General features: G+C 36.9%; 1 protein-coding gene across 1 annotated transcript in view; it reads left to right on the plus strand.

Moving 5' to 3' along the window:
• MRPL1 (mitochondrial ribosomal protein L1) overlaps positions 1-23,563 on the plus strand; it is a 78,205-nt gene that overhangs the window by 2,329 nt on the left and 52,313 nt on the right. The window contains exons 2-5 of the mRNA XM_058547328.1: positions 5,916-6,027; positions 15,947-16,205; positions 19,422-19,505; positions 20,845-20,916. Coding sequence (XP_058403311.1) covers positions 5,916-6,027; positions 15,947-16,205; positions 19,422-19,505; positions 20,845-20,916 — 527 coding nt within the window. The remainder of the gene's footprint in view (positions 1-5,915; positions 6,028-15,946; positions 16,206-19,421; positions 19,506-20,844; positions 20,917-23,563) is intronic.

A 23,563-nucleotide genomic window follows, 5' to 3' on the forward strand; every position in this document is an offset into this window, starting at 1 on the left:
TGATAACATGTTGAAATGATAATATTTGAAGTTATTAGCTGTAATAAAATATGTTAATTTTTGTTATTAATTAATTTCACTTTTTTTTTTTTTTACCTTTTTTATTGTGGCTATTAGAAAATTCAAAATTATACATGTGGCTTACCTTATACTTCTATTGGACGGCACTGGCCTGGGGTCTTCCATATCACCTGGTGCCTGCCTTCTCCCAGCCCCATGCACCCAGCTTACCTCTTTGACCTCTTCTCTAGCTACCCTCTTGTTCACTCACTGTGCTCTAGCCACAATGGCTTCCTTGTTCCTTAACACCAAGAACATTTCTGCCTTGGGAGAACTTTTTCTCCCAAGTGGAGTGGGCCTGGAACACTTTTTCTAGATATTTGCATGATGAGCTTTCTCATTTCTTTTAAATCTTTGCTTAAACATCACTTTTTTAATGAGGCCTGCCTTAAGCATCTTACTTAAAATTGCAACCCACTTTTCCCTTGACTCTCAATCCCTTTTATCCAGTGGGTCCCCCTACCACTACCATTTTACGTTTCTTACTATTGTCTCCCCCTAACTAGGATGTAAGCTCCATGGTGACAGAGATTTCTGTCTGTTTTGTTCACTAAATGCTTAAAATAGTGCTAGCACATGTTTCGTTGGCATATTTATTGTTGAATAAATGAATGAATGAATAAATGGCTCTTCAACAAAATGCCACCCCTTTTCCATGTGTTATAATGAGTAATATTTAAAGTGAATTGAATCCAGTTTTTGCTCTCATTTGTTCAGATTTCTTTGCTTCATTCAACAGATGTTTATTATGTCTTCATTTGCCAAACACTGTGCTATGTGTTGGGGACAGAATAGTGAATAAGCTACACACATTCCCTGCCTAGGGTGCTTATCATCTACTCAGGAGCAGTCATTAATTGGATAATTATTTCTTTAATTACAATTGTCCTAAATGCTGTAAGAGTGTATATGACAGACCTAATCTATTCTGAGTCTTCAGGGAAGGCTTTTCTGAAGAAGTAGTTTCTGTAGAGTCCCTGAAGGATCATTGGATAACTATGAGTTAGCTATTGGGAAGGAGGAGTGGAAAGTGGTAGGCGAGAATGTCACAGATGGAGGGAAGACTATGTTTGAAAATCCTAAGATGGTAAAAAACTGTGTGTTCAGATAACTGAAAGGAGGCCAGAGTATTTGAAGCGTGGCAAGTGTGAGAGAGAGTGGTGTTAGATGAAGCTCACTAGATGCGTTAGAAGTAGATCGTGGAGAACCTTCTTAAGAATTTGCTGTATTCAAAGAGCAAGGGGAAGCCATCCAGATATTTTAAGGATATGATAAGATTTCCAGTTTTAAATCATCCCTCTTATTAGTAGGTAGAAAAGAAATGGAGAGGGCCAAGAGTAGATGAGAGAATAGTTTGGAGTCTGTTGCAGTAATCCATTTGGTAGATGATGAACTATGGTGGTTATAGTGGGAAGGCAAAGACTAGAGGGATAAGATCTAGGGAGAGTGAGGATTATAGAGTCAGTTGAGAAGTCCTGGGGAACTCTAACCTTTCAGGATCAGATATAAGAGAATAAGCTAGCAAAGGAGATGAGTAATTTCCATCTCATTGTCAAGGGGTGGGGGTGGGGGTGACTTTTGAGAATGAATGCAGATTTGGGTAGGTTCATAAGTAGTTGAGGCAATTCTGAGGGCTTATATTTTCTCTGAAGTAGCAAGTGAGGTTATCTGCCAAGAGTGAGGGGAGAAGAAATACATTAAAGGAATGTAATAAAATAATACAGATAGACAGATTGACTACAGGGGGATTGAAAATACAGATATCATGGTCTAACAGTGCTGTTTAAATAGTGATATTTTTGTAATTTGGTTTTTCTTAGTCTGTAGCAATTTGATAGATTTTCTGTGAAAATTTTATTTCTGGTTGTCATGACTGGGAATTCTAAATAGTAGTGGTTGGTTGTTTTATAGCAGCTTCCAATTGATGTATTCAAGAGAATTATTACTTTGAGGATCTTGCCAACGTTGTTGGGTTCTTGTTTAGTACAATTAGAATTATTGTTTGGAAGTGTTCGCCTAACATTGAATAGATAATTGCTGTTCCTTCGTTTACCATATGTGATTTTTCAAGATAACTGGCTTCTTTAAAAATGTGGAGGATCTTTTCTTAGACTGTTGCATACCAGCATAGCCCACTCAATTTGAGATTCTGTATCTTGTTCGTCTATTTCCCTTTTTCTTCCTAGCATTAAAGCCTGTTTTGGCTTTTGTACCACAAAGAATTCCCAACAATAAAGAGGTCTCCTACGCTGCCCCAAATGTCATTCCTATTTGTTCGTAGAATTCATAGTTTTGGTGGTTATCTTTTACTTCAACTTTCTCTTGGAAGATTAGAAATGAAATTGAGTTGTTAGGCATGTGGCTTTGATGACATTTGAGCTGATGGTAAGGAGTAGGCCATGGGAGAATATGGAGATGGTGCATCCCAGTCAAACGTAACATTAAATGCAAAGGCCCTGAGGTAGGAATTAACTTGAGGGATTCAACGATCAGAAAGAAGGATCACGGTGAGTAGGTAGGAGAGTGGTATTGAGTGATAGGCAAGGGCCAGCTCGCATAGGGTCTTGTAGACCACAGTAAGGACTTTGTAGCTATTCTGCATGCACAGTGCTGTCTATGCACTTGGAATGAATTCACTTGGTGTATAGACTAGTCTTAAAAGTTCCATACTATTGGTTGTTGCACGATTTTACATAATAAATGGATTTTAAGATATCAGATTTTAATAGTCATTTTACATGAAAGTCTAGTTGTAGAGTACTAATATAAAAAATTGAATTTAAGCCAATTAAACAGAAAAGAAAATTTAGATGGCCAGACGTATGAAAACATACTCAGCCTAACTCATAAGAAAAATGCAAATTAAGACAACTCTGTATAACATCTTTCATCTACTAGCTTTGCGAAGACCAGAATGTTTGGTAACATACTATGTTGGCATGAGTGTGTGGAAACAAGCAACCTTTTAATTGCTGGTGGAAATGTATATGGCACTGTTATTATAGAGAGAAGTATTTATCAAAATTACAAATGTTCATATCCTTTGACCCAGAACATTCCTATCTTGAAATTTATTCTATAAATATACTTGTAGGTGTGCAAAATGATGTTTGTGCAAGATTTTTCACTGCAGCACTGTTTATAATAGCAAAATATTATAAAAGACCTAATGGTTGGTCACTGATTAAGTAAATTATGGTACAACCACACAGTGAAGTACTTTACAGCCCTAAAAAAAAGTCTTTATGAACTGATATGAAATGATTGCTGTAATACATACATATACATACACTTTTATGAAAGGCATACATGCAATTATATATATATATATACACATCTCATAAAAATATGTGTGTGTAAATCTATTTATATGTGTGAAAATGGGCTCTAATACCTTTAAGTGAAAAAGCAAGGTGTAGAACAGTGAGTAGAGTGTGCTACCATTTTATAAAAGATGAGGGAAATAGTATTTCTAGAAAGATGCACAAAAAATTGCTAACATGGGAGGGAAACTGAGGGTTAGGGGTGGGAGGAAGACTTTACTTTTGTATGTTCTTCTGTAATCCTTAAATAAAAACATTTTCCTAGTATTTCTGCATGCAAAAGAATATTTATAATGTATATAAAGAATAACTTAAAATTCTGAATACTATTAAGCTTAAAATAATAGAACATTATCAATACCTTCAAAGGCTCCAATGCCTTTTTCTTATTTCATCTGCTTCTTTCCCAGAGGTAAGCACTTTTCCTGAATTTCTGTTTTATCACTCCTTTGTTTTCTGTATAGTTTTAACACACACACACAAATGCACATATATATCCCTAAATACAATATTGATTAGTTATGCATGTTTTTGAACTTGAAAATAATACCAGATAATTCTTCTGCCACTTACTTTTTTGTTCAAAATTATGTTTGTGAGATTCATCTGTGTAGCACATAGTTTATTCATTTTTATAGTCCTATAACTTTCCACTATAGGAATATACCACAATTTATCTATTCTACTTTAGATAAATGTTTGGATTCTTTTCTGCAGTTTTGCCATTGCAATGTTATCATTCTTGTGCGTATCTCTTAGTACACATGTGCAGGAGTTCCTCTAGGGTACATGCCTAGAAGTAGAATTGCTGCATCATTGAGATGTGCATGCCTAGCTTCATTGGGTGATGCCATATTGTTTTCCGAAGTGGTATTCCAAGTCATACTCTTACTGCTATGTGTAAAATTTAGCAACTCCAGACTTTTTTAAAAAGTTTTGCCAATCTGACGTGTATAATCTGTAGTCAATCTGGTGCTACTTAAATTATCTCATTTACAAACTGTTACCTATCCACAATAAGATCAGAGCACTGCGTTCTTCATTGAGAAAGTCTTGTGAAAAAAATATTGTCAGTTGCACTAAATATACTTAGTGATGTGGTTGATTTACATGCTAGTATAATTTTAATTTGGTTGCAGGCCTGTTGCAGGCCTGTAACAGACAGGCCCACTGACTACCCTTTAAGTAGCACTGTAGAATGATATTTTATTGTGGTTTAAATTAATATTTACCTGATTACTAATGAGATTGTACATTTTTCCATATACTTATGCACCATTTGTTTCCTTTTCAGTTTGAAACCTGTTCATCTCTTTTGTTCATTTTTTAATTGGGTTGATCTTACATATTCTGGATATTAATCCTTTGTCCATTAAATATGTTGGTATTATATTCTTCCAGTTTTTGGCTTGTTTTCACTTTCTTTATCTTTTTTTTTTTTTGTGAGGAAGATCAGCCCTGAGCTAACATCTGTTGCTAGTCCTCCTCTTTTTTTTTTTTGCTGAGGAGGATTGGCCCTGAGCTAACATCCGTGCCTGTCTTCCTCTACTTTATATGGGACACCGCCACAGTGTGGCTTGACAAGCAGTGCGTCGATGCGCGCCTGGGATCCGAACCTGCGAACCCCGGGCCACTGAAGCAGAGCGTGCGCACTTAGCCGCTTGTACCACTGGGCCGGCCCCTAAAGTATCTTTTGATAAAGAGATATTCTTAACACTAATGTAGTCACTTTTTTGTTAGTGCTTTTGGGTTTTGTTTGTGAAATTGTTCCTTCCTCAAAGGTCATTAAGATACTTTCTTATATTCTGAAATACTTTAAGTTTTGCCTTTCACATTATAAGTGTTTAGTCCATCTAGATTTGATTTGTGTGTGTGTGTGTGTGTGTGTGTGTGTGTGTGTGTGTGTGGTATGAGATAGGGATCTAAATACACTCTTCCCTATGGATAATCACTTGTCTTAGCACCACTTATTGAATTCTTTGCACAGTAATTTGCAATAGCATCTCTGTCATATTTCACATATCCATATGTGTATGGATATGTTGCTAGGCTGTTTATTGTTTTATTAGTCTGTCTTTCTGTACTTGTGCCAGAACCAAAGTGTCTTAATTACCATAGCTTTATAACCAATCTTGGTCTCTGGTAAGGCAATTCCCTCCACTTTATTCTTATTCTTCAGAAGTAGGGCATCTACTTTGGGCAACTCTGTGAATGTCTTATCTATAAAAAAAAAAGAATGAAATTTAAATTATTAAAAAAGTTCAGGATACATATGCATATTCCATGATAATAGAGCTAACATACTCTGTTGAGCCTGAACTAGGTTAAGTTAAAAATAAATGAAGACAAAATTGTTCAATTAGATGTGTTTACTTGGCTTGAGTTTCAAGAAATGCAGTTTTTGTTATTATACTTTTTGAAGAATGGTTAAAAATCACAAAATATTGAATATTTTTATTTTGGAAAACATTGATTAAGAATGTAAAGGTTATGAATGTAATGATTAATATTTTATATATTTTTTCTTTCTAGTCTTGATACATCATCAAAGGCATAGTCTTTCCAAGATACCTTATCAGACACCTCTTTATCCTTGTTCTGTATATGTTCAGATCTCCAACAGACATTTTGCTGCTGCTACAAAGTAAGTATTTTTTTAAGTTATTTCATTTGCTATCATTTAAATTTTTGATTAAAAAAGATTATGCTTGGTTCTATAAAGATATACAGGGACATATAGTTATAAAAGTTTATCATCTCTGCTTCTTTGACCTTATAGTCTGGAGGAAAGATATGACTTATTATAATATTACTTAACATTTATTGAACACTGATATTCAGTAACTAATTTAATCCCTACAGCAATGTTATATGGAAGCTTTTTATTTGTTTATTTATTTTGCTGAGGAAGACTCACCCTGAGCTAACATCTGTGCCAATCTTGCTCTACTTTCTATGTGTTCGCCACCACAGCATGGCTGACGAGTGGTGTGGGTCCGTGCCTGGGATCCGAAGCTGCGAACCCGGGCCGCCAAAGCGGAGGGCACTGAACCTTTAACCACTTGGCCAAGGGACTGGCTACTGGAATCTATTTTTATTATGCTCTTTTTTTGAGAGGAAAAGTAAGGCACTGATAGATTACGTAACTTGCCCAAGGTCACAGAGCTAGTAAGTGTTGGAGCTAGGATTTTGTGACATAAGAAATATATTGATCTCTGCCGCCAGTTCCTGACACAGAGCTCCTAAAACCTTTGTAATCTCCGAGTGATAGAAGTGTCTTTTGTTCTAATGAGGCAACTCTTGGTGGGCTCCTAGATGGGAGCTGGTCACCAGAGAGACCAAGCCGTGATTAGAAGCTTGGAACTTTCAGCGTCACCTTCCATCCTCCAGGGAGGAATGGGAGAAGAGCTAGAGATTGGCTTCATAATTGATCATGTTAGGAGAGCTTCTGGATTGGTGAACACATCCACATGCTGGAAGGGTGGCACACCCAAACCCAATGGGGCAGAAGCTCCTGTGCTCCAGACCCTTCTGGACCTCACCGTATGTACCTATTCATCTGGCTGTTCATCTGTATCCCTTATCATATCCTTTATTATATAATAAACCAGTAAATGTTAAGTAAATGTTTCTCTGAGTTCTGTGAACCATTCTAGCAAATTATGGAGCCTGAGGAGGGGGTTGTCGGACCCCCTGATTTATAGCCTGTTGGCCAGAAGTACCCAGAGGCACGGACTTGGAATTGGCATCTGAAGTGGGGGCAGTCTTGTGGGAATGAGCACTTAACTTGTGGGATCTGATGCTAAATTCAGGTAGATAGTGTCAGAATTGTAAGATACCCAGCTGGTGTCAGATAATTGGTCGTTGTGGAGAAAAAACCCACGCATTTAGTGTCAGAATTGTGAGTAGAGGAAAATACTTTCCTATTTAATTGTATGCCCTGTTCTACATCTTGCTTGCTTTTAGCCTAATAATATATCTTGGAAATTGTTTTAGATAGAGCTGTCTAGTCTTTCTTTAATTGAGATATAATTGACATATAACATTATGTTAGTTTCATTTGTACAACATAATGATTCAATATTTGTATGTATTGGGAAATGCTCACCACAGCCAGTAAGTCTAGTTAACATCTATCACCATACAGAGTTACAATTTTTTTTCGTGTGGTGAGAACTTTTAAGATTTATTCTCTTAGCAACTTTCAGATACGCAGTACGTATTAACTATATTCACCATGCTGTACATTACATCCCCATCCCCATAACTTATTTATTTTATAATTGGAAGTTTGTACCTTTTGACTACCTTTACCCATTTCACCTACTCCCTACCCCTGCCTCTGGCAGCCACCAATCTTTCTCTGCATATTGTGAGTTCAGTTTTTTTTTTTTTTAGATTCCACATGCAAGTGAGATCATATGGTATTTGTCTTTCTCTGTCTGACTTATTTCACTTACCATAATGCCCTCAAGGTCTAGCCATGTTTCACAAATGGCAATATTTCATTTTTTATGGCTGAATAATATTCCATTGTATATTTATACACCACATGTTCTTTATCCATTCATTGATCGATGGAGGTTTAGGTTGCTTCCATGTCTTGGCTATTATAAATAATTCTGCAGTGAACATGGGTATAATATTTCCTTGTGTGAATATACCATAATTTATTTAATCATTCCCCTATTGAGGCATATTTATCTTTCCAATCTTTTGCTATTACAAATGATCCTTCAGTGAATAATCATGTACATACATCTTGTCAAGTAATATGAATGTGTTTGTAATACAAACTCAGAGAAATAGAATTATTGAGTCAAAAAATACGTGCATTTATAATTTTGATAGGTAAAACCAAATTGCCTTCATAGAGATCTTGCCAATATATGTCCTTACAGCAAGTATTATTAGAATGCCTATTTTTTTTTTTTTCTCCTTTTCTCCCCAAAGCCCCAGTAGATAGTTGTATGGCGTAGTCTCACATCCTGCTAGTTGCTGTACGTGGGATGTCGCCACAGCATAGCCGGACAAGCAGTGCGTCGGTGCACGCCTGGGATCCAAACTCGGGCTGCCAGTAGCAGAGTGTGTGCACTTAACTGCTAAGCCACGGGGCCAGCCCCCAGAATGCCTATTTTTCCATATACAGTATAGTCAAAATTTTTGAACTTGCCCTTTTTAGTAGGTAATAAATGATATCATCATGGTTTTAATTTCTATTTCTTTTATTATTATTATTGAGTATATTATTATTATATATTATTATTATATGAGTATATTATTTGTGTATTTTTCTATATGTTTAAGAGCCATATATGTTTTCTTTACTGTGAATTTTCTGTTTGTGTCCTGTTCCCTTTTTTTGTTGTTGCTTAGTAGGAGTTCTTTATATATTATAATTTAGCACATATCTGCACTGTAACTTTGGTTTAATATGTTTTCACTGTTATGATAGAGGAATGGACCAAGTGCTATGGGATCACAGATGAAAGGCCAGTTAATTCTATCTGGAGGAGAGTGTGGCAAGACTTATTTGAGCTGGGTCCTGAAAGATAGATAAAATTTTGCAGGGGAATTGAGAGAAAGGTATTTCAGTGGTGCAGAGGCATGAAAGTGAATGATATGGATGTAACACAGTCTGATATGGCTTGAATATAGGATGAAGAGGGAGGTGGCAGAAATGTAACTAGAAAGGAGGCTTCCTTTGAGTGTGACTAGTACCTGGATTCTTTTTTGTTGTTGAGAAGTTGGAGGAGTATTGGTTGTACCAGTTTACATCCCCACCCAGCAGAGAGTGCGAGTGCCCACATTTCTAACAACTCTGGAGATATCAATCTTTATTTGTGTTTTTTCATTGTATTTCTAATTTACATCTTTTGCCCATTTTTCTATTGGACTGTTTGTGTTTTTCTTTTTGCTTTGTGAAAGTCTTTATTAGAGATATTAATTATTTTGAGAATATTTTATCTTTAAATGTTGTTTTCTTCTATCCTATAGAAATTTTTCATTTTATCTCTTCCCCATAGTCTATTCCAGTACAACTTTAAAAGCAATTTTCATTCACCTAAAAAGCATAGCATGAGAAATATATATACTTCAAAAAACCCATGGAAAATTATTAGCAGATGATTTTTTTCATGCCTGACAATGAGAGTTATTCAGTAGCTTGATGACAATCATAGTATTCATAATTTTAGTTGTGCTTTTAATTTTTTAACGTACTCACTTTGTTGCTGTTGTTAGTGCTGTCGAGTGGATTCTGACTCCTAGGGACCCTGTGTATAGCAGTGGAACCCTGCCTGGTCTTTTTGCGCCATGGTCTCACCTTCCAGCGCTATATCAGACAGTGCTCTGCTGCTATTCATAGGGTTTTCATGGCCAGTCTTTTCAGAAGTGGGTGGTCAGGTCCTTCTTCCTAGTCTCTCTTAGTCTGGAAGCTTCACTGAAACCTGCCTACCATGGGTGACCCTGCTGGTATTTGAAATACTGGTGGCATAGCTTTCAGCATCACAGCAACACGCAGCCACCACAGTGTGACAACCAACAGATGGGTGGTGGGGTTCCCTGACCGGGAAACGACCCTGGACTGCAGTGGTGGTGAGAGCACCGACTCTTAACCACTAGACCACCAGGGCTGGCTATACTGAGTTTATAATATACTAAAACATAGTTTTTTCATGACCAATTTTTTCTTAATCAGGATCTGAGACATGATAGAGGGGCTTGTGCTTGTTTCTTTCTTATTTTGAGTCTCCTCACTCCTCCATGTATGTTCTTATACCTGTGGTTTGCCAATGACAGATCCTGATAAAAAAGGCCACTAGGTCACCTCTGACTCTGGTTCTGTTTCTCTCTTGACAATAGGTTCTTTTCTTGCTTCTTCTCTATCTCAATTTTTTATTGATTGCTGGACATCTTGTGTAAAGCATCTGAGGCTGAAGTACGTAGTATTTATGCCTGGAAATGCTCATGCCTCTTTTGTCACAACGTTGAGTCAATTCAGTCAGAAGTTAAGCTAGGTTTTGGTTTCATTGTTGCTATGGTTACCACCTGCTTCAAATTTCTGTACTGTTACCTTGTGCTTAGGGTGGGGACTGGGTTGCTGGAAGGTTTTTCTCTGTGTTCCTGTTCCGTGCTCACTTTTCTGCCTTCCCTGTGCAGCTGTGCCTCAGGGGAGGGTGGGGAGGGTCTCTCTCCATACTCTTGCTCCTCCCCTAGTAGAAGACTGCTGTTGCTTGTTAGTTTGGTGATGGGTGCAGGAGGGATTCTCTGTTTTCCAAATCCAGCCTTCTTCTTAAGTAGGCCCAGTGTGGCTGGACCTTGGGGATGAGGTTTTCTCAGTATTTTTGTCCCTTCTCCTTGGTATGTATCTATTGCAGGTTTTTACCAAGAGTGTCTGGGCCTTTCCCCAGTTTTATTGGTAGAGGGTACTGCACTCAGAACTATTACCTGCCCTACCCCTAAGGGTAGAAGTTTTAGTGTTTTTTTCCTTGTTTCTTTTCTCTACACACAATGAGTGTTTACCTGTGCCCTAGAGGGTTTCAGGGTTACATGCCTTTCTGGCAGCAGTGGCTAAATCTCCTCCATGCCTACACCTTGGAGGGAGGCTTTCTAGTCTCCTGGCCTGCTCCAGTCTTTCCCGGGGGCATCTAGTGGAAGTCTGTGGAAAGGGCCTACGAATTGAGTGTGAACTCGCCTTGTGTCTGGATCTCCCAGGGGGTTATACTGTCATGCTAGCCCTAAAATTTTAGCTGATTTTTTTCCTTATCTGCTTGCCTGCTCATATTCTGCTACAAGTGAGACCATCCTGGTGCTCTGCATGTGGAATGGGGGTGGGGAGTGTGGACTTACTCTCCTTAGATTTCAGGCTACTTGGTTGCCCTGAGATCTCAGCTCTGTGATGCTTCAAGAAAAGTTGTGATTTTATCCGACTCTTTCTCATTGTTAATACTCTTTACAGCTTTTATTTTTTTATTTTCATTTATTTGTATTATTGTTGACTGTTTTATTCTGTCAGCTTTTACATTGTAAGTGTAAGCAGAACTGCATTTAGTTTAATGAATAAACCAGCATCATAGATGTTAGTGAATTTATTTATGTGATTACACTGAGAAATAAGAATTCCAGATATTTGCATTTCCTTAATAGTTAGATGCCTAGGCATTTTCTCTTTAGTTGGTTTATTTCAGTTTAGTTTGGCGGTACCCGTGTGTTGTGTTGTTGTGTCTGCCTCCCCATACCCCCATGTTTCTCCCTTGACAATAGGTTCTTTTCTTGCTTCTTCTGTGTCTCAGAATTTTTTATTGATTGGGTTCAGTGTAAAGGGTTCTCCAGCCTTGAAAAGACTAGGATCTCTGGGGTCACAGATCTTCAGAGGTCTTGAAGTGAACTTTTTTATAGCATTGATTTTTTTCTTATCTTGTTTTATTTGAGTATGATCCAAGTGTAATTATTTTTCCTTTCATGCTTCTGGAGTTAGAAGACAGATGAGGCAGGGAGAAAGTTATTACCTGAGTACAATCTCTTATTACTCATTTAATCTATGGTTTAGTTACCCAGGTAACTGCAGTTAAATTCTGTTCTCTTAGATTCAGACTGCCAGATGTTTCTCCTTCACCTTCCCAAAAATCTTTCTAGTATGATTTATTTTATTCCCTGAGAATTACAGTATTTAAGCTCTCCTGATAGGGCCTTACATAATTGCATGAACAACAAAGTTCTTCTGGGTGTGATTCTTCTGAGTCAAGATAGACATTTTTTGGAGGTTTATGGAAAACAGACAGGGTCTATAAAATTAGTTATTATTGACAGATTTTCTTCTGTTTTGTTTTTTTTATTTTTGAAGAAAGTGTTTTCCTTAGAGTCCTATTTGATCTGAGTTACGATGTTATACGTTTTTTTTTAACTAAAGCACTGTTCCATCTTTAACTTAAAAATATTTTCACTGAACCACCTCAAATATTTTGTAAAACAAGGTCCAAAGAATAAAGTAAATTGCTGTATACCCAACTCAGTCTCTTTATTGGGTTTTGCAAATATTTATTAATTTAATAATCATATTTCAGCCCCTGGGAATTTTATATTAATTGAAAATTAATTGGACAGGTTCAGCCATGATTAAAAATTTAGTGGAGAAATCAGCATTGTGTAAAGTAAGTCTGTAGGTTCTAGCTAGGACACTTATTCATTTTATTTTAGGTAGAGAGTTTATTACTAAAACAGGCTCTCTAGGCTCCTTCCTTGTTGGCCTCACTTGCTCTTTTATTAAACATAAAATAAAAATGTGGTTTCTCCAGTTTGGAAGGTTTCAGGATTTTGAAGAGTACTTCCAAGGTAGCTGTTGAGGCGTGTTGCATCCATCCACTTGGGTACCTGCTTAGACTTGTCATCAGTCCAGAAGGACACCTGTGTCCCATTAAAAATGAGCATTGTCATTATCTGCTGTTCTGTTGGATTGCTCATTAGGTGGGAGGATATAGTTATTAGTTGTGATAATAAGGATTCATTGAGTGCTAAAAGTGAGAATGGAATTATGCATTGGCTTGGTTTTTGAGATTCTTTTTTTAAAGTTATTTTACTGTCATTCATTTCTTTCACATGAATTTTCCAAGACCTCATAGTAGTTTTCTATTGCTGTCATAACAAATTACCACAGACTTCATGGCTTAAGACAACACAAGTTTATTATTTTGTAGTTCTATAGGTCAGAAGTCTGACATGGATCTCACTGGGCTAAAATCAAGGTGTCAGCAGGGCTTTGTTCCTGTCTAGAGGCTCTAGTGGAGAATCTGTTTCCTCCCCGTTCCCAGCTTCGAGAGGCCACCCACATTCCTTGGCTCATATTTCCCCCTTCCTCCATCTTCAAAGCCAGGAACAGCAGATTGACTATCTGTCATGCTCAAATTTCTCCTGTCTCTTCCCATCTCTGTCAGATTAAAGGTGGGAAAGGGGAAAGTTTCTCTGCTTTCAAGGACTCGTGTGATTAGATTGGGCCCACCTGGATAATCCAGGCTAATCTCCCCATTTTAAAGTCTTTAACCTTAAACACATCTGCAAAGTCCTTTTTGCTATGTAGATATGGATGTCTTTGGGAAGCCATTATTCTGCCTACCACAGAACCTAAATTTCTTTCTAGAATATTATTTCACTAATTTAAAGCTTTTATGGTTAAAAGATTATAGGTGTGATTTGAATTGATGCTGAGAAAATGTATCACCTCTAATTCTGTCTTCTTAGTTTCAAACTCTTACCTGCAATTACCTGTTGAGTATTTTTTCTTATTTTGTAAGCACCTTGTTAGCTTTTACTATGTAACAAACCACTCCACAATTATTTATCATTGCTAACACATCTGTGGGTCAGCTGATCTAAGCTAGTTTTGGATGGATGTCTCTGATGACCTTGGCTGGGCTTGCTGCGCATCTCTTGAGTCTGCACGTCAGCTGAGAATTGTCTAATCTAGCCTGGGGCTCTGTGGAGGCAGCTCTCTTTCACATGTCTTTCATCCTCCCACCTTTGGGCTAGCCCAGGCATGTTCTTATGAAAATGGCAGAAATACAAACATACAAGTGGAAACATATTAAGCCTCTTATGGCCTAAGCTTTTGGTCACTTTTGCTTTGTTCTATTGGCCAGACTAGTCACATGGCCAAATCAAGGTGCTGGGAAATATACTCCATCCTTTTAAGTGGGAAGAACTGCAAAGTCACTTAGTGAAGGGACTTAAATGGAGAGAGGGGTTAAAGAATTGGGGCAATGATGCGGCTAACCCCACACTCAAACTCTATCTTCCCCCGCAAACTGAACTCACCTCTGTGACTATCTCCCTCCCAAGAAACCTGTTTTCTTTCTTTATTTCTGATCTTAATTAATGATACTACTCTATGTTTAGTCACCCAAGCCAGAAACTTAAGTATTCTGGAGTCTTCTCTTTTCCTGTTCCCTGTCTTCAGTATTTACCTTGTAAATACCTTTCTAATCTCTCGTCTTCTCCAGCCTGTTACCATCACTGCTCTGGTTCAGGCTGTCATACCTCCTTGATAAGGAAGGGAGGGAATAGTCTCTTATCTCCAATCCAGCTTCCTGGCTATGATAGCCGTCTCTTATATTGCAGCTAGAACACTCTATTGAAATACAGATGTCACTCTCATTCAGTGACTTCTTATTGCCTCTAGAGGAGGCCCTCTGTGATCTAGATTCCCCAATCTCATCTTCTGCTGTTTACCGCCTTTTACTTTACCGTTTAGTTCAGGAGTCAGCAAAATATGACCAGTGGGGCAAAAAAGTCTTATCTGCTACCAATTTTTGTGGGGTTCATAAGCTGAGAATGGTTTTGACATTTTTGAATGATTGGAAAAAGAAAAAAAAACAGTATTTTGTGACACAGGAAAATTAGGAAACTTAAACCAGTGTTCATAAATAAAGTTTTGTTGGAACACAGCTACACTCATTTTTGTATTGTCTATGACTGCTTTTACATTACAATGGCAGAGTTGAGTGATTGAGACAAGAGACCATAAAATATTTGCTGCCTGGTCCCTTATAGAAAAAGTTTGCCAACCCTTGCTGTAGTCAGAACTTATTATGATGCCTCAGTACTTTCGTTATGTTGTTTCTTTGCCTGGCTATTTCTTTAAATAATAGCCTTATTGAGATATAATTTACATACTATACAATTCACCCATTTAAAGTGTACATTTCAGTGGTTTTTAGTATATTCACAGAGTTGTGCAACCATCACCACAGTCAGTTTTAGAACATTTTCATTATCTTCCCCCTAAACCCCATGCCAGTTAGTAATCACTCCCCATTTCCCTAACCACCCCCCAGCCCTAGACAACCATGAAATCTACTTTGTCTCTATAGATTTGCCCATTCTTGATATTTCATATAAATGGAACCATACAATATGTAGTCTTTTGTGATTGGCTTCTTTCACTTAGCATAATGTTTTTGAGGTTCATACACGTTATAGCATGTATCAGTGCTTCATTCCTTTTCATTGCTGATTAATATTCCATTGTATGGATATACCACATTGTATGTATTCATTTGTCAGTTGATGAACATTTAGGTTGTTTTTACTTTTTGGCTACTATGAGTAAAGCTGCTATGAACATTTGTGTACAACTTTTTGTGTGGTCATATGTTTTCATTTTTCTTTGTTGTATTCCTGGGCTAATTCTTTATCCTACAAGAATTAACTTTGGGGTCATCTCTTCCAGAACTCTTCCCTAGCCTTAAATGTCTTTTCCCTACAGCTGCAATAACACTCTCATAGTACTTACCACCTTATATTGAAATTATCTGTTTGTGTGTCTGTCTCTTCTACTCCTCTAAGTTTCTGGAGAGCAGCATCAATGCCTTATCCAACTTTGTATCAACTGCAGACAGTGCAAAAGTTCACTTAATATTTGTTGAACTAGAAAAACTGTAAAGCAGTCTATGCTTTTGAATTAAAATAAACTTTATTTTTTATTGTTTTTTCTGTCATATATATTGGCTTTTTTAAGTCTGTTGGAATACATATTGAGATAACTGATCTTGAATTTATGTTTTTTTAAGGCCTGCAAAGAAAACAAAAAAAGGTGCCAAAGAAAAAGCATCAGAAGAGAAAAAAGATGAGATAGAAAAAATAAGGTCATACCCCTTTATGGAAGGTGAACCTGAGGATGATGTCTACTTAAAACGCTTATATCCAAGGCAGATATACGAGGTGGAAAAAGCTATTCACTTACTTAAGAAATTTCAAATTCTAGACTTTACTAATCCGAAGCAAGGTGTTTATCTTGATTTGACATTGGATATGGCACTGGGGAAGAAGGTATGTACACTCAATTAAAATAAGTTTATTTGTGAACATTGGCTATATGAATTGCTGTTTCTTAATTTTTAAAATTCTTGTCTCCTATAATAATTTGTAGAAAATCTTATACTCTTTCTATACTTTAGGATGAAAAATATCTTTTTTTGGTTTTTAATTTTCCAATATAAAATATAATGTTTGTTGACATAAAATAACCAATAACCATTCTATAGATAAGAGAGATAAGGTGAGTTTTACTTGAGCCGGGGTGAGGATTATAACCTGGGAAGACAGTTTCCACAAAGGAAGAAAGCATTCCAGAGAAGCATGGTTTTCAGCACAGTCTTGTACCTTTTTAGAACAAAGAACATACATTAAACGTGCCCCAGATATGTATTTCAAAGAGGAATTCAGTTGCAAATTGGCAGTTCAACGTGATCCTGATGTCCAGAAAGGGACTAATATGAGCCTTACTGATAGGCATTACTGATATTGACGTAGGAGGGGAAGTAGGCATTCTTATCTTGAGAGTGCATTGTTTACTTTAATGGTTAAAGCAGGTGTACAGTGTGTGTTTGTACAATAAATCAGGCTTCTTTAGTTCAAGCTGAATCCATTTTGAACCAGAATAGCTACCCCATCGATATACCCCAATATGTGAAAATCTCTTGTCATGTTGAACATACTCTGTAGAGTTGATGAATATATATCTCCTATTCACATGCAAATCACTGGTATAAATTTCAACAAAAGTAGTGTTAAAATTAGCTGAGGTATTACTGTAACTTTGAAAAATGACTTAAGCTGCCTGGGTGTCATGTTCCTTCTCTGTAAATGAGGGTTTGGGATCAGCTCAGTGGCCTTCAGATGGGTTCCTTAGAGTCTTGGGTTGAGACTAAATTTTCATAGGTGGGGCCAAGCCCCTCACTCTGGCTTGGACCAGAGCCTTTCTGCTCTATCTGTTTAAATGTTGCAGTTCCTCGGAAGACATTTGTTTATAAAACTCTGAAAGTAGGAAAAACACTAGATTAGAATTGAGGTCCATTACAGCTCTAAATTTTGTAGGCATCTCATTTAAGAAATCTAATTTTCTTGGAAATGATATATTTTTTTTTTTTTTTGTGAGGAGATCAGCCCTGAGCTAACATCAGCCAATCCTCCTCTTTTTTTGCTGAGGAAAACGGCCCTGGGCTAACATCTGTGCCCATCTTCCTCCACTTTATATGGGACGCCGCCACAGCATGGCTTACCAAGCAGTGCATCGGTGCGCGCCCGGGATCTGAACCAGCGAACCCCGGGCCGCCGCAGCGGAGCGCGCGCACTTAACCACTTGCGCCACCGGGCCGGCCCTGGAAATGATATTTTAATTTTCATTCTGAGGATGTCTTTTTTTAGTCAAACTAGAAACATAAGTGTTTGAATACAATTTAACAACGTCAGCAACGACAACAATAATTGAGCACGTAGGAGGAGGCAGTACAGTGTAGTGCTTAAGAGCATGGGCTCTGGAGTCAGATTACCACGCAGGCTAGAATCCTGGCATCACCACTTACTTGCTCTTTTACCTTGGGCTTCTGATTTAACCTCTTCAAATTTCAGTTTTATCATCACTTTATAAAGGGAGATAAAATGCTTAGTTCTCGTGGTGATAGCGAGGATTAAATGAGGTAATGAATGTAAAGGACTTGGTTAAGTGTTTAATAATAATAATCAGCATTTACTGAAACTTTCTATGTACCAACCACAGTGCTAAATGCTTTGCATGCATTTTTTCATTTAATCCTATAATCTTAGAAGAGGAAGCTGAGACACAGAAACTGAAGTAACTTGCTCAAAGTCACAGAGCAGGGGGTAGAGTTAGGATTTGAACCAAGGTCTCTCTCAATTCTTAGTTCCTATTTATTAGAAACAGTTTATACCAGCTGTGTTGCAGTTTTATTTTATACCATAGTGTTACTGTTAGTTCTTTTATTTTAAAAATGTTGTAGTGTCCAAGATGATCACTTTCTCAGTCAACCATTAATGTAGTTCTTAATGAAGTCTTGTAGGACCACAGGCTTCATTTCATAAATGGAAGGCACTTGTAAACTAATAACATTGAAATGGTACTGTTGTCCTCCTAAGACGTTTTTTGTTTTTGATAGAGTGTTTGTACAGCAAGCCAGTATCCCCTAGGGAATGCTATTACTGGGATTGCTTTCCATTGAAAAATTTGCTGAAACCAGTTGTGACATTAATGCAAAGGAATTCCAGTCAATAAAACTGAGTTGCATGCCTGGTATAAAGTGTGCTTAAGAGTTTGCTGCCTTGTCTGAAAAGAAATCCTCAGGAGGTTATCTCTACTGAAAATAAAGTTTTTCTAAAAATATAATCTCTCAGTCGGTTTTAATTAGGGAACAACCCCTTTTCTTTTTCTTCCAGACCTTAAGGCTGCACCAAAATTATGGGCCTAGAACTTGGTTCCATGTGAAGTCTCCTTAAGAGATCTGAGCCACAGGCATAGACAGGTCCTTGACCAAATGATTGAACAAATTAGTTCTGAGGCCTGGTAGAATATACATCTGTGTTAGGGTGCCACTAAGGCGTGCCATTATTTATTTTGGATTTTCCAACTGCCCAAAGATATCTGAAAGTGGTGGGTGGTCCAGATTGTTTCAAAATAGACCTGCTCAGAAGAGCCTTTCAGGCTTGGCATTCTGTCTTGGATTTAAGGTTAATATCATCTGATTGTTTAAAGACAACAATGGAGATTAGGAGTGACCTACTGAGCAGATCAGCTGGATATCGTCTGTTGTTCTGTATGTATAGCTATATTCATGTCCTGTTTGATGGTCAAAAATTACATGTTCTTTTGAATTTAATTCAAGATAGCAAACATTTATTGACATCCATTATGTGGAAAGCATTGTACTAGGTGCTGGGGAAGATATGGATGTGCAAACACATCTCTTAATATGAGAGACTGTGATGAATGATATAGAGATAGAAGCCAAGTGCCATGGGATTATGGAGCTGGGAAGAGAGATTTAGATTTTCATTATGGTTTCTTAAAAAAGATATATAATCTCTTATGCCTTAAATTATAATCAGTGAATAGTTATGGATTAATGAGAGGACATTAAACATTAAAACATTAAAAACAAAACATGTGAGTTCTGTTTTTTATAAATGTGAGAGATATAGAAAAGATAAATGAATTTTTCATAATTATTTTTTTCATTGTTGTGTATTTAGAAAAAAGTGGAGCCATTTGCCAGTGTTCTTAGTTTTCCATACCCATTCGTTTCAGAAATCAATAAAGTTGCTGTATTTACAGGGGTGAGTAACCTTTGTCAACTTTTTATATCATTTAACTTTTTTTTACATATCACATTAATCAATGATTAGAATGACTGAATGAGTGGAGTTAGAGAAAATCCTAGCATTCAGCTAGACTTATTTTCCCCATTTGAAGCTCACAGCAGTTAGATGGCTTATTTGAGATTATGTCATTAGTTTGAGAAAGAGCTAAACCACAACATTAACTTCATCATTATTAGTCTACCACATTATGTTTCTCACAAGAAACTGAAGAGCAATATAGAATTTATCCTATTAGCTCCTGCTTCCTACTCAAACTGCTCTCCTCAAACAACAACAATAAAATTATTTTAAAGCAATGGGCCACTTAGTGCTGTGAAGACACAGAAACCACACTTGTAAATATATCTAGTCTGGAAAGTCAAGGAAGACAAGGCTATAACAAATATAGTAATACATCTCTTTGTCACTCTTTGTATTATAAACATTTTTTATAATGTGTTTATGAATTCGTTTTGTAAAGTATTTTGATTCTTCTCCATATACCTCACTTTCAAGGAAGAAGTTCTTTTACTTTTTTTCCATAAAAGTGGAGAATATAACTGTTGGAATGCCACAAAATTTGAGGAAAAAAGGAAGTGATACATTTTCAAAGTGGAGCCAAATGGCATAAATGGAACATATAGAAAGAAAATAATTAATACGGTGTGTTTTTCTTTTGAATTTTCAGACAACAGACTAAATTTTGGCTCTATCATTTCTTAAATTAAAAAACTTTTCGATATTGGTTTGATAAAATGTCTCCATTTAAGTTAGCAAAACTAAATATATACTTAAATCTTTTACTTTTGGAAGACGTATTGATGACATTGGAGACTTGGGTTAAACCACTTGGTAGGTTCCTAATATGCCATTTTGATGTATTTCCTCATATGTTAGTCAAGAAGCACCTTAATGGGCCGGCCCCGTGGCTTAGCGGTTAAGTGTGCGTGCTCCACTACTGGCGGCCCGGGTTTGGATCCCGGGCGCGCACCGACGCACCACTTCTCCGGCCATGCTGAGGCTGCGTCCCACATACAGCAACTAGAAGGCTGTGCAACTATGACATACAACTATCTCCTGGGGCTTTGGGGGAAAAAAATAAATAAGTAAAAATTATGAAGAAGCACCTTAATCCCCTACAAACTAAACTTAATCTGGACGTAATATCTCTGATGCATCTAATTGAAAAGTGACGCATTTTCAATTAAAAGTTAAAATCACATTTTTATTTTGAACTGTGATATTTCTGACAAAATACTTGAGATCAGATTGAATTTGTTTAAAGATTGATGTCCAAACTATTGTATTTTGGTAGAATACATCTGAGATTAAAATAGCAGAAGAAAATGGAGCTGCGATTGCAGGAGGAACTAATCTGATTCAGAAGGTACAGTGTTGTCTTCATGTTCATTAGTTATAGAAATCGTTCTGTTGTCTTTGCCGTCCATTGATTTATTACATGTGGAACATAACCACTATGCTTGTATCTTTTGATAAATGGTTACAGAGCTTTATAGAACAGGGAGAAATTTTCCTACTCTTTTGAGTCTCAAAATCAAGCTAAGAAAAAGCTATCCTGATAGTCTGATATTAGTTATGCTTGATTTATAGTGTGATTTTTTTTTTCCTTGCTTCCTATATGTTTGTGAAAGTTTTGTGGGTAGACTGGAAAGGGCAATATGACTCTTTGTAGTTTTGAATGTGTTATTTTAAAGTGAAATCCAAAAGGTAGCACACATGGATCTCTCTATTCATGTTTTTTTTTTTTTTTTGTGAGGAAGATCAGCCCTGAGCTAACATCTAATGCCAATCCTCCTCTTTTTGCTGAGGAAGATTGGCCCTGGGCTAACATCCGTGACCATCCTCCTCTACTTTATATGGGATGCTGCCGAAACATGACTTGACAAGCAGTGCATCGGGTGGAAACATGACTTGACAAGCAGTACGTCGGTGCGTGCCCTGGATCCGAACCTGTGAACCCCGGGCTACCACAGCGGAGCAGGCACACTTAACCGCTACGCACCCAGGCCGGCCCCTCTGTTCATGTTTTGAAGATCGAATATTTGTTTTGCTTTCTTGGAGTGAAAAGAGTGATTAATTTTAGTAGATCACAAAGGATAGTATCTGATTTCTATAATATGGTACTTTTAGTTACTTTTAACTTTTACCCTTCCAGTCATTTCAGAGTGGCATAGGTTCAGGATGCAGGCAACAATGATTAGCCTGCCTTGAGAAAATAAATAATTTCTGGAGCCTGTTTGAAACAAGGACATTTTTTTTTTTTAAAGAGGTGGGAAGAAGAGGCATGTCTGTTGAATTTTGAGAATTATTTCTGAAAATACAAAAGATTTTCCTTAATATTTTCTAAGATCTCTTCTGTACTTAATCATTTAGATGATAGAATATTTTTCTTTTTGTTTTTAGAGCAGGAAAAAGTGATTTGAAAATTTGTCTTGTGTTCCATGTCCAGATTTTGATTTGAGGGAAGTTTTAACTGGGTCCTTCCTTTGGGGTGTACAGCAGTGCTTCTAGTTTGTTTTCTTACTCCAGTAGTACTCTAAATTTGAAGTGGATTCTGAATTTTTAAGGAGTTTCCAGAATGATTTTTAGTCTTCATAACTAATGGAAAATATGAAGAGATTATGCTTTCATACAGATTCTAGGACAAAGTCAGAGAGTGGTACCCAATTCTTTCTAATTTTCATGAATTTTAATTTAATAAAATTATTAAAATTCTTTTAATTATTAAAAAATAATACCACAGATTCTTCAGAATTTGAGAGTAGAGCTTGGTCTCTGGAGTCAGAAACTAACTATTCTTATTAAACTTGTGTATTGCCTTCCATCTGTTTTCTTCCTGCAAGCATAGAGTATTTTGTAGAACTGTCATAGCAACAATGGAGTTTAAATAGATACCTCCATTCCTTCAATGTTAAGTAAGAAATTACTTCTCAATGGTGAGGGAGCAGAAAGTGTTCTGCAGCGTTAAAGTCATTAAATAAAACATATTTGAAAAAGTAATCCAAATAAGGAAACCTGATACATTTTGAAATTATTTGGTAAATAAAATATTATGGGTACAGAATTTCTCTTGAGGTGCCCCAGTGATGACCTATTATTAGAGGGGAAAATGCTACCTATATAAGGCATCATAACTAGTATATTCTTTCACATTACCCCTGCTATCTTTTAAAACTCATCCATGTTATTTTTGAAGGTATTCGGGTTAGGAAGTAAATTCAGTACAATTTTGTAAATAAATAGTATCATGGCTGCAATTTTTTTTTCACATTCCTATATTTTTTTGTGTGTGTGTGAGGAGGACTAGCCCTGAGCTAACGTCCGATGCCAATCCTCCCCTTTTTTCTTGAGCAAGATTGGCCCTGAGCTAACATCCGTGCCCATCTTCCTCTACTTTATATGGGACGCCGCTGCAGCTTGGCTTGACAAGCGGTGCGTCGGTGCGCGCCCAGGATCCGAACTTGCGAAGCCCGGGCCACCGAAGCGGAGTGTGCGCACTTAACTGCTTGCGCCACCGGGCCAGCCCCTCCTGTATTTTTTGATTAGCTTAAATACTATTTTATTTAGTATTTGTAATAGGTGAATGTAGGATAAATTTACTTAACTTTTAGTCACTTCTTAGGTAAGCCCTTTATTTACTAAATTCATTTTACTTTATTTTGAAATATCACAAGTATGCTTGGTTCTGAGGGATTTTAAAATAATTTCATTTTTACTTGCCTCTAAGGCTTGATTTCCATCTGTATAGTTTTGTGTTATTCTATGATGTGATCTTAAGGTTAACTATAGCATAACTTTCAAACATAATTTTAAGTTTAGTTCAAAGGAACATGTTTTAGAATCAGTATTGGAAGGTCTTGGAGTAGAAATTTCACGTACAGTTCTTTGATGTTTCAAAATTGCCTCTGCTTTCGTATTTCTAGAAATGAGAGTTCTCGTTTGGGAAACAGTGCCTGTGTTTGAATTCTGGGTCTGCCTCTTACAAGTGCACAGACTGACTCATCCTCCTTAAG

Source organism: Diceros bicornis, chromosome 8, assembly GCF_020826845.1.
Source record: "Diceros bicornis minor isolate mBicDic1 chromosome 8, mDicBic1.mat.cur, whole genome shotgun sequence".
NCBI lineage: Eukaryota > Metazoa > Chordata > Mammalia > Perissodactyla > Rhinocerotidae > Diceros > Diceros bicornis.